This window comes from Oryzias latipes, chromosome 21 (genome assembly GCF_053564925.1).
Source record: "Oryzias latipes strain Hd-rR chromosome 21, Olatipes_Hd-rR_3.1".
Lineage (NCBI taxonomy): Eukaryota > Metazoa > Chordata > Actinopteri > Beloniformes > Adrianichthyidae > Oryzias > Oryzias latipes.
This window is the reverse complement of record NC_136257.1, coordinates 11,520,607-11,532,806: the sequence shown is the minus strand read 5'-3', so window position 1 is coordinate 11,532,806 and position 12,200 is coordinate 11,520,607. Positions and strand designations below refer to the sequence as shown.

Sequence of the window (12,200 nt, the reverse complement as noted above, 5' to 3'; positions counted from 1 at the left end):
ATACACTGCAAGATGCAAGCCACTCATAAGCCTCAAGAATAGGAAGGCTAGATTGGACTTTGCTAAAAAGCATCTCAAAAAACCGTGGAGAAGCTCATGATCCAAAGCACACTCGATCATCAGTAAAACACTGTGGGGGCAGTGTGATGGCCTGGGCGTGCATGACTGCTAGTGGCACTGGGACACTAGTGTTTATTGATGACGTGACACAGGACAGAAGCAGCCCAATGAATTCTGAGGTGTTCAGAGACATGCTGTCTGCACAGATCCAGGTGAATGCAGCCAAACGGATTGGGCAGCGTTTCATAATGCAGCTGGACAACAACCCAAAACACACAGCCAAAGCAAAGAAGTGGAATATTCTTGAATGGCCAAGTCAGTCACCTGATCTTAACCCAATTGAGCATGCATTTCACTTGTTAAAGACTAAACTTCAGACAAAAAGGCCCACAAACAAACAGAAACTGAAAGCCGCTGCAGTAAAGACCTGGAAGAGCATTCAGAAGGAGAAAACCCAGCATCTGGTGATGTCCATGAGTTCAAGACTCCAGGCTGTCATTGCCAACAAAGGGTTTTCAACCAAATATTAGTATTAACCATTTTGTTTTCAGTTATTTCATTTATCCAATTACTTACAAGCCCACCAAATGAAGGGATTGTGTTTAAAAAATGCTTTAGTTTTTCACATTTTTATGCGATCTTTTTGTTCCATGGGTAGCATGGAATAAAAGCTGAAAGTCTGTACTTCAATGGCATCTGAGTTGTTTTATTTAAAAGCCACTGTGGTAATTTACAGAAACAATATTACAAAGAATGTGTCTCTATCCAAATATTTATGGTCCTGACTGTATTTCCCTATGTAAATATGTCTTTGTGGTTTTTTTTTTTTCAGCTTTTGCCAATTTCCTTGTTGTGTTTGCTGTCATACTTTTGCAAGACGTTTCAGATTTTTTATTATTATTGTTGTGCCATTTAACTGTAATCTGGTACCTGACTAATTTTAATACATTTCAGTAAAGTTTGTATGTCTTTTTTTAGGGAAGGGAATTTAAGAAACACGTTATTGTATATTGAACAAAATAAAATGGGTGCTCTATGTTCAAATGATTTCTATGGTTTTTCTTCTAATATTTTTAAAAACTGCAAAAGGAAAGAACTCCAAACAGGCTGGGCACTAACCTTCTCTGTTCATGAAAACTATAAGATGAGCTACAGTTAAAAGTTGAAAAGCCACATTGCTCAAACAACACAAATCATGGAAAACATTTGAATGAAGATCCCCCACTTTTCCCCTCACACCCCCAACCTAATATTACCGATACATCAAAAATGGTGAGCACTATTGGAGCTATCCAGCTGTAAAGTTTAGAGCCATATTCCAGCTAGGACAAAGAAGATAAAAACACACATGAATCTATTTTTTCTGCAAGTTAATACATCAGAATGGAGCAGAGAGCTTGCGACTCACCCAAAGTATTTTCTACGTCACAAATGCAATCTTTTTTAAACCTTTTTTCTGCTCCTGAAAAATCATTTTTCCAAAATGTTCTCCATGAGAAAATTGTTGTGGAAAAAAAAAACACCAAAATTGCAATTCTCATCGGAATGGGTCTTCAAGCTTTCAAACCAAAGCTGGCAGCTTGAGCAGCTATTTGTCATGGTTGGGGGTTCGAATCCCAAGTTGCTCTCATTGTGTCCTTGTGTAGTGTGGTTTCACTTAAAATAAAACTGCTCTAAAGTATCTTTCAAATGACTAAATGTAATTGGAATAAGAAATAAGATTAAGAAACCTAATAAAGTGTTTGAAAGAACTTAGATACATTTGAAAAATATTTTTGTAAATTTTACATTTTATTATTGCCGTAATTTGACCTTCATTATAGTTTTTTCGATATGCTTTAACAAAAAAATGCAATGATACATTTCGAATGAATCATATCTATTTCAAACCTTTTTCAATACATTGACATTAAGTAAATTTAAGGTCTGGCCTAAAAAAAGAGGGGGAAAATGTCCTCCGCAGCAGATAAAAGAGCAGACTGACGTGGTAGTATAAAACGGATAAAGGAGCAGGATATGCAAAGCTGCATTTTGAAAGCCTATTCATAACACGCTGACTTGACCCAACAACTGGTTGGACTGGCTTTGCTGCTCCTGTGTGATGTCATCCAATCGATGGGTAGCTGGCGGCTGCGATGCGCATGTATGCGCATCACAGCGAACCGTATGTGACAGCTTTCCAGGTTAGACCAGAAGGAAACAGGCCATTCAAGGGAAGGAGCCAGGCTTTTGGATCCAAACAAGCTGCTCGTCTTTCATCTCATCTGCACCCGAGGTGGAGAGCTCCCTGCGTTCTCAAAATTGATACCTCCAGCATCCCTTTTTTGTCTCTGAGGGGGATTAGTAACGTTTCTCCTGTGACGCACAGATGCCAGCGTAACCAGGGCGGCGAGCTGTTAGAGATACCCACAACACCGCCTCTTTGTTGAGCAGGATCTGCTGCGCCTGGACATGAATTCGGCGGAGCAGACAGTTACATGGTTGATTACGCTCGGGGTGCTGGAGTCGCCGAAGAAGAGCATCTCGGATCCTGAAGCTTTCCTGCAGAGCTCCCTCAAAGATGGGGTGGTCTTGTGCAGGCTGCTGGAGCGGCTCAACCCGGGAGCCACGGAGAAAGTAAGCGCGGCTCCTCTCCACCCCTCCACCCCACCCTGCAACAGACCGCGTGCCCGTGCGCGCTGTCCACAGGCGTGACACCGACGCGGTCTGTTGTCTGGCTTCTCTTTTTGCGCACTGATCCATGAAGCAATTTCTTTTGTAGGTCACGGCGGCCCTTGTTATTGTCTGCAGCAGGATGGTGCGCGTTAGTGAGTGTCAGCCTGCAGAGACAGTTAGGCCATTGTATCGATCAATCTATTGATCTGTCCAAAAAAGAAGCCAACATAAGGAAATGTGTTTAAAAACCTCACTTGGGGTTAGATCCAATTTTGCTTTATGAGGGGCCTCAATAATAAGGTAAAAACATTGGTGTCATTTAGTGGGCTTGTCAAAAAAAATCCTTTGTAATCTGATGTTTGTCAGTGAATCTGCACACTGTCACCAGACAGGGATGGTGAGCTGTCTGCAGACCTGCTTTGAGAGTGGGCCGCCATTGACTGCAAAGAGACAGATGAATGCTTGTTTTTTTTTTTTTTTTAAAGAAACAGTGCAGTTTTCCCCACCAGCATTTACCTTTTGTAGCTCCGCCCATTCCCCCCTGTCCTGTTTTTAGGCATCCTCCTACCATGGTGGGCTATAGTCCAATTCCATTTATCATTGCGCAGACATCAGTACAGCATCAAGAAATAGATTCGGGATGAGTATTTGTCATGTCAACCTAAATAAAACATAGTAATCGAAATCATTTCTTATAACTGATAAAAAATAATATTTGAAGACTATGAAAATTGGGTTTTTGACATGTTCTTATGGCATTTTTCTGATGACATATATATAGAAAATTCAGCTCAAAATTGCATTCCTGCGTATTTTTCTATTCCAATGGTTGCAAATCAGAAGCAAACGGGAAAAAAAGACATTGAAAAAGGTTCCCATGTCCAACCTGGCATCTGGATCATAACTGTACTGCTTGATAGCTCTTTGCCATGTAAGTTAGCAGGAAAGCATGTAAACAAAGAGATCTTGGTCATGGCTAGGGGATCAGGATTGCTCCGCACCAGCAATACCATCCACAATTTCTACCAAACTCCTGCCACTCTGCTGAAACTGTGAAATGACATACTTTTTGATTTTGGCTAAAAACAGCATAATCATAATTAAAAGACCAATGAGAACACTTCAAGATCAAAAGACAATTGGAGTGGGACTTTAAGTACTGAGTATACAGTCTGATGCTTATCTAATTTATGGCCTAAATTTACACTATTTAACAAAAAAAAATCCATGTCAGTGTTGGTATTTTGGAGATACTCAACACACATGAGCACAACTAAATATTTCCTGCAGTACAGTGTTTTAGACACCAAGACTTTCACTGATAGAGAACATTAAATCTTAAATCATAATGTTTGAATGATTAGGTTTATAGGTCTTCATTGTACTATTATTATTATTATTATTATTTTTGTGCATTCTTATGTTTAATGGTACAGGAGCACTGGTTTCTCACTTCATAAATGAAAGAAAAGTATAAAGTATGGTGCAGTAAAATAACTTTTATGGTATATTTTCATGGTACAAGGATAACTTGATTTTACCAATCTCTAACACTGAACCTTTGAAGAGGAAGGCTTAAAGGAAAGCTAATGTTAGAATCAGTACATCATCTGAATGGAGGACATGGAATGTCTTTTTTTAATTTAGTATTTAGTGTTTTTGAAGATTCAGAAACGATTGAAAAAAACAATGCTAAATGCAGTTTAGAATAAAGAAAATTGATAAATAAATTCTATTTTAATGGGCTGCGCAGTGGAACAGTGGTTAGCGCTCTTGCCTCACAGCAAGAAGGCCCCTGGTTCAAGTCCCAGCTGGGGGACCTGATCCAGAACATCAATGGGGACCTTTCTGTGTGGAGTTTGCATGTTCTCCGTGTGCATGCCTGGGCTTTCTCCGGGGTCTCCGGCTTCCTCCCGATATCCCAAAAACATGCTTCATAGGTTAACTGGTTAATCTAAATTGTCCCTATGTGTGAATGTGAGTGTGCATGGGTGGGTGTGTGATTGTGGACACTCTACCCTGTGACAAACTGGTGACCTGCCCAGGGTGCCCCCTGCCTCTGCCCACAAGTGGCCGGGATAGGCTCCAGGAACCCCATGACCCCAAAAGGGAATAAACAAAAGAAGATGAATGAATGAATGAATTCTATTTCAGAGTATATTGTGATGAACAAACATGTAGATTTCTCTGAATCTATCTTAGGGTATTAGATGTCTTAGCAGTGGGCAACCTTGCATTTTGACACATAAAAATCTAAAGATACTTTGACATCAAGTGATCTTTAGTTTTTTTAAGCCTGAAAAATATCACACACCAGAAATATTAAGACAACCACATCTCCTTTTTAACACTGCTTTCAAAATGAACCCTTTTTACATTTAAAAAAAAAGTTTTTGAATCACAATTGTGAAGTTAAACTGTTTGTCTGTTTTAGTTGTGTAATACGCCACTTATAAATGTCATATTTATAAAGCCTCAAGGAGGAACTGATAGTGATATTTAATTGTTAAAAATATTATCCTCTAAATTCACAGAGTATGTAGGACAAATTATTAAGTAAAAAACAATTTTAGTGAAAAAGTCTGTATTAGCCATTGGAACATCTTTTCGTTTGTGGAAAATGAACTTAGTTCAGATTAGAAGAACTTGATTAACATAAATGTTTCATGCCATAACATCCTTTTCTGGTGTTATGGGTAGCTAGATATTCATTTGGTGTTTTTGTAAAATTGGCATTTATGGTGGCGCTGTGGTTTGCACTCGTGCCTTACAGTGAGAAGGAGTTTGTGTGGAGTTTACCTTTTTTCTTCAGGATCTCCAGATTCCTCCCACAGTCCAGAATCATGCTTCATAGGTTAATTGGTGACTCAATTGCCCCTGTGGTTGTGAATGTGTGACCCTGCAACAAACTGGTTACCTTCACCCAACAGTAGCTGGGTTGGTTCCAGCAACCCCATGGAGGGATCCACCAGGTTCTGAAGACAACTAGATGGGTTGTAACTTTGAATCTTGGGGATTTTCTGTCTAAATTTTACAGTTACTGCAAAAAAGCTTGATTGGCAGTAATCTGTCAAATCAGATGTCTTAATGACATAATGGCAGAATCTTCCCCTTAACCCTTGTGCCATCTTAGATGACTTTAAAGTGTTAAAGTAATACTGACAAAGGTGGATAAAGGTGGAAAGATTTCATGTAATCCATGGACACCAGTGAAGATCACAAATCATTGAAGAAAAAAGGTTCAGAGCACTGTCTAGTGGGTCTAGATGACCCAACTCCCTACGTTAAAGTGCCTAGGATAGCACAAGGGTTAAGACTCATTTAAAACAATGATTTTTGATCAGAAATTGGATTAAGTTTTAAATATGTTGATTATGTAACCCTGATGACCAACCTGTGTGTTGTTCCTCTCAGCTTGGATCTTGAACTTATTATTTTGGAAGGAACCATTGAGCTAAAAAGGTGTTGGTGTATGTAGTTTGTAAACATTTTTTGTAGTGATTTTTACAAATAAGAAGATAAGACTATTAGTGACAGTTGAATGATTTGTGTGAGATGTTCATAATTGAATAGTGTTTATCATCAAAAGTGTTGAGGTTTGAAAGGTTTTTTGATGAGTGGAAGAAATTCCTTTCAATGAAGTAATAGGTGGAGCTTCACAAACAGAGAGCACAAAAGGCGGCCGTTTGGATTTGATTGTTGCCGTTGGTGAGAGAAAGTGAGCTTCCTCTACTATACATTACTCTATTGTCAATAAATCCCAGAGTTAATAATACCTAGACCTGCCCATTTACTGTGGTAAACTGCTTCTGTGGCAGTCTTGTTACAATGAACTGTCTTTTGCTTGTTTGTAGTCTTGCGTGCAAATACAAATAACATAAAAAAATGTAAGCCTTAAACTACACATTCATTCTCCCTTTTTATACTGGACATGTTACAATACAAATTTGTACACTGCAAAAAAGGCTCCTTAAAAATGAGCCATAAATTCTTACCCATTTGCAGATTTTCTTTAAATAAGTTTAAAAAATTGTTAATGGGATAGGAAAAATTGCATTCACCAAAAATTCTTATTTGAAAAGATAATCTAGTCACAAAGACATGTTTTCTTAAAGTAAAAAGATTTTGCAATTTAAAAACAATCTTGGTACGATTATTCTTCATGCGATACAGATGGTAAGACCATTTTTATTGAAACAAGGGTCTTTTTCACTTTTTTAAGATTGAGTTTTTGTAGTGTATTTGTTAGAATGAATACAACTGGTTGGCTTCGGTTCTAAGTAAAACATTTTTTATAGAATGTTTTCATCTACAAAATCATGACATGAAAAAATAAAAACCCCTCACTCACACTCACACCTATCTGTAAAAAAGGTCCTAGAATAAACCATACTTGTTTTCATTTTGAGGCATGAATAAAGTAGAAATTGAGATCAATAATAAATTGTTCAAGGCATACGTGTGAGTCCTTCAAGTTGATCCCAAAGAGTTCCAAAGTAAGCTTGGTCTGTAGCTGGAATTTAAGAGAGAGCCAGTTCAAAAGATGTTTCCAGACATTTTGGAGTATGAACAATGAAAGAAAAGATGTTTGGTGGTTTCTGCTTTAGAGTCACAGATATTTCAATTGTCACATGGACCAAGTTATTCAAATTGGGTTTTTGAAGAAAGTTTGGAACATACTAAATGAGATAGGTGTCACAGAAATGTGTGTTTTAATTATCATACCAATGGTTATATAGGTTTAAATGACTGTAGAAATCAGATATTTAGACTCGGAGAGCTTTTAAAAATAATTCGATGTTATTGTTTAAGCTCCATAAACAGAAATATTTCGTGCATTTTATACATTTGGTTGTGAGTGTGTTACTGTCAGTGGAGGAGGTTAGAGACCACTGCAACATCAGTGGTAGTCTCCTCTGACGTCATTTCCCCTTCATCCAGTCCTGAAGGCTCTTCCACTTCCCGACTGCGGGGTTCTTGTGTTCATCCCACCGGAGGTTCTGAGCTGCTGCTCATTCAGGCTGTAGAAATGCTTGTGGGAGAAGAAATAGTTGCTTTAAAACCAACAACTTTACATTTCACCCCAGTTTGAAAAGACGAGCGCCCCTGAAACGCCAAGTGGAAGTATTTCCCCCCTTCCCTTTAATCGAAGTTTCCGTTTTTCCCCCTCCAGATTTACCCAGAACCGAAAAACGACGGCGAGTGCCTGAGCAACATAAAGGAGTTCCTCAAGGGCTGCACATCGTTCCGCGTCGAGGTAAGAACTATTTTTCTTAATTTTCAAAATTAGACTCCTATTTACTAGGGTTGTGTCGACAATAGTCTGCATTTTATTCCACAAAGAGGGGTGTTGTGTGTTCATTATTGGTAGATAGATACAACAATACACAAAGCGTCCATGGACGAACCGTCACAGCGCGAGGACAATCACCCATCGCTCGGCTCGGAGAGCTTTTCTCTAGCTAGCTTGTTGTTTGGGGTAACGATACGACATATTAGTATTTCTGTTAAGAATTCATTAAAATAGTTAAACTTGTTCACGTGCCCACCCCCAGGTGGAAACGTCCGACTAGTGTTTCGTGTCTCTTATGACATGAACACACGGCTTTGTCTTCGCGCTCGTGCGTGACTTTTGTGTCCCTAACTTGATCGATTACCCAAGTCATCATCTGAAACCTCACCGTTATATACAGTGTGAGGCGGATGTAAAATCTTTCTCCTGTTTGCTAATTCTGAGGGCATTTTTAAAGCAACCTGCCTTGGGAATTCTGGGAAAATAAAGCACAAAGTGGTGTTTATGTTCATGTTTTTGCCCTCTGCCTAAAGAGTTCATTGAACTGCACCAGTGTGACAATGCAACTCAGTGTTCCTCAGCATTGCTTCTCCCTGCACTGCCTCCAGACATTGAAGCAGAATAGATGAAGCCGTGGCGTCACAGACTGCTGTCAGACTCTGTTTGAGGCCAGACGACTGAAATGAGAGGGAGGTGAAATGCATTCAGCCTCACTTGAGAAGTTATTGACAGCTTCTAGCAGTACAAATACAACATTAGTTTGATGACAGCATCTTCAGGTTAGTTTTCATATTCCAACCAATAGGGGTGTAACAATTCTGTTTTATAACTATTCGATTCATATCATAATTTGTGGGTACTGATACGATTCATAGTTGATATATTGGTTCATTTTGAACAATCCGATTCACTGACTTAAAATGGGTACAGGACATCTTTAGTCGACTAATTTCAACCAATATACTGAACAGTGCAGGTGAAGTTTTCAGATTACTTGTATTTCTTGCAAGATTATTTAGTGTAAATGAAATACATGTACAAACAAGTAAACAAGAATAAATGGCAAATCCATTCACATTTTTTTCTAAAGCTCAGTCCACTGTTGTTTTTCCACATCCAAATAATCCAAAGGGAACATTTTTAGAATATTTTTCAGCACTGTATGGTCACATGTCTTTGATAAATTCAAAGTGTTTCCACACATTGGACTGGAATGATGGACTAATCACTTTTTGTTGACGTCACATGTGTTGTCCGCTGTGATGCACTTGGTCATTATTTACTGTGAAATAGACTTGCAGTGCCTCAATACAAATGTTGTTTTCCACGATAGATTATAATTGATATATTTCATTTTGAAACAATTTTATAATGGTATAAGTTGATTCAATTAACAACTAGCCTCAGACAGTTTGATCTGGTGGGGTCATAGTAAAATAAATTGATTAAACAATTAATTATTACACCCCTACTAACAAATGATTTTCCTTTTTTTGGAATGAGCGGGATGCAGCAGGATTTAGAGAATGGCAGGCGGCTGTTCGCCATCTGTATTCTAAAGAGGATCTTCTCCAGAGCCTTAAGCACCTCTGGCTCTGACCCCAGTAAGCTTTGGTTATAATGGAGCTGTGGCCTCATGAAGGACAGAAACGAGGACACTGCTTTTTCCATTTTGAATGGGGGCCCTCAGTTAAGTGCTCTTAGAATCGTTAACTATTTCAAACGTCTTGGTTTTAATTTAGATGTTTGGTTCAGTTCATCACAATCTGATACCTAAGAAGCAATTACTACTGACCCGGATGGTTTTGGTGACAGAATGTCCACTTTAGGGTTTTTTTCTATAAATAAAAGCAGGATATTTCGTCTCGTACTAAATTATAAGACTAAATTTAGATAGTTCACGTCTCCAAATAAAAGCTGAAGTTCTTGCATAATTCAGCACACCCCGCTTGTCGTCTCATTTGAGCTGGTTGGGCACTCCGATGAAAATTGTGTTTTTAACATGTTCTTGTGGCACTTTTCTGATGATGGGGGACACAAATAAGAAAATGAAGATCGAAATTGCACTTCTGAGTATTTACTCTTTCAAACCGTTGTGAATCAGGAGCGGATGAAATAAATGATGTTTGGAAAAGAGCTTATTTGTGATGTAAAAATACGCTGGTCCACAGCTACCCATCTTGTCATTACATGAAACCTGCCATGTTTACCACAACTGTCACTTTGGAAAAATTAAAATTGGAGTTCTGTGTAGACCAGGGGTGGACAAACTTTTGACCCGTTATTTCAAAACTGTGAATTTGCTCTAAATTTTAGTATTAATTGCACCAATGGGTTGGTGTCCCTCAGAGAAAAACTTTAAATAAGATAGAGGCTGTGTTGATGTGGTGTAGGAATGATCAGAGAAATGCCCACCCCCGGTGCAGACCAGTGTCATTGTTCATGAACCTGTTGTTCTAATGAAGTTCAGTGAGTTTTGAGTTTGCTTTTGTAAACAGACATTTAGGGAGAATGAAATAAGATTTTTTTTTTAAAGTCCCACTCCAACTATATTTTTTATCTATTGTTAAATTGTTCCAAGTGGTCCTTTAATAATAATTATATGCAGTTATAAACTAAAAAAACTGTCATTTTTTAAGACATATTTTGTGCAGAATGACAGTAATTCATTAGAAATTTGCCTCCGAGTTGTGGACAGGACTGTTGGCGCCGAAATAACCATCTGCTTATATTCCATGATTCCTTTTAGTTACACTTTCTCCCACTAGCTTACAGCCCTTCACAATCCTAAGCTAGCATTACCAGAGCATCAAGAATGGTGAGGAAAACAGACATAAATCTATCTATTTGTCTGCAAGTGGCTGCATCAGGTCTTCATCTGCTCCTGATCATGATTTAAATAGAGAAATACTCAGAAACACAGTTTTAATCTTAAAACAATATATATGTCCTTCATCATATATAAAAATGCTACAAGAGAATGTTAAAAACAACAAAAACATAATTTTCATTGGAGTGGGTCTTTAAACGAATTAAACCTTTAAATTTGAACCTTTGCTCCAGTGTTTACATTCTTTCGACAACCATGACTCTTCAACCGTTAATATAAGTGACTTTATTCCAGCTAATTTTGAAAAGAAGAAAAGCAGCGTTGGGCTGATACGCAACACTTTACAGTATTGATGTGTTTACGCAGTCGATGTAAATCATCTGATCGTGTTGCTGGGAAAAGTGGCTTGGGGTGGTTATGCTTATGTTTATGTTAGTAATGTGTTGCATATTGGTTCAAAGGCGATATGAAAGCCCCTTTTCTCTGCGTCAGAATTCGCGGATTCAGGTTGATCGCGTAATCGGTCCTAGATTTATGGCATGTGTTATTTATGTGTTGCTGACCACATCTCCAAAGACAAAGAGTTACTCAGGACTTCAGAATCAATACAAACCCCTAACCATAATACCGCCTCCACAGAATGTCAGAATATTTTAATGCTATAAACTGCTTTAGCTTAAGTTTTTTTATTCGTATTAGTCACATAGACAGATTTTTGCCACTCTTTAATAAACTACAAATGCATATACTGTATTCGCATATTTATACAAGAAACATACCGCTAAGTCATCTTTTTTTAACTCACTTGCAGTAAACCAGAAAACTCCTTGTGGGAAATATTTGAGTAAAAATTGAAGGATCTAGTTGTTGTTTGTTAGCTTCATTTAAATGGTTTGTATGGTCTCAAGTGTTTGGGTCAGTCACTCTGTGCTTCATTTTCTTTGGATAAAATAGCGTTTTGTCTTGTGCCGGACATTTTTGTTAATTAAAGACGGTGTATTGTGGCCCCCTCTGCAACTATGTGGTTGCAACTCGTGTTGGAGTTGCAGCCTAAGAAATCATTGCTTCATGACAAGTAGAAGCTTGTCGCCTTAGTTATGCTCTTCACCTCCAATCGCCAACAGGTCATGTTTATCATTCGTCATCTTATGTGGACCATTTTGTTGAGGATTCAAAAATCGGATCAAATTATGTAAGGACTCAATTAATTATACTTTGAATAACATTAAATGTTAAAAGATGGCAGTGAGTCCTGGAACTGTCTTACACTGTGAGTTTCGAGTTTAACGCTCGTCACATGACGGCTCCACACAGAAAAGAGCAGATGACGACAACACTCGTCCACAAAACAGTCTTTGTCAT

The 12,200-nt window shown here is 38.3% G+C and overlaps 1 protein-coding gene across 3 annotated transcripts in view; it reads left to right on the top strand.

The window, feature by feature from the left end:
* The first annotated feature begins 2,105 nt into the window (after positions 1-2,105).
* arhgef7a (Rho guanine nucleotide exchange factor (GEF) 7a) overlaps positions 2,106-12,200 on the top strand; it is a 35,687-nt gene continuing 25,592 nt past the window's right edge. Inside the window, exons 1-3 of one of the 3 annotated variants that reach the window (XM_078940104.1) lie at positions 2,106-2,335; positions 2,429-2,676; positions 7,889-7,972. In XM_078940104.1, coding sequence (XP_078796230.1) covers positions 2,512-2,676; positions 7,889-7,972 — 249 coding nt within the window. In that variant the 5' untranslated portion in view covers positions 2,106-2,335; positions 2,429-2,511. Of the gene's footprint in view, positions 2,677-7,888; positions 7,973-12,200 lie in introns of all 3 variants that reach the window. The other 2 variants (XM_078940105.1, XM_078940106.1) reach the window with 2 other exon arrangements.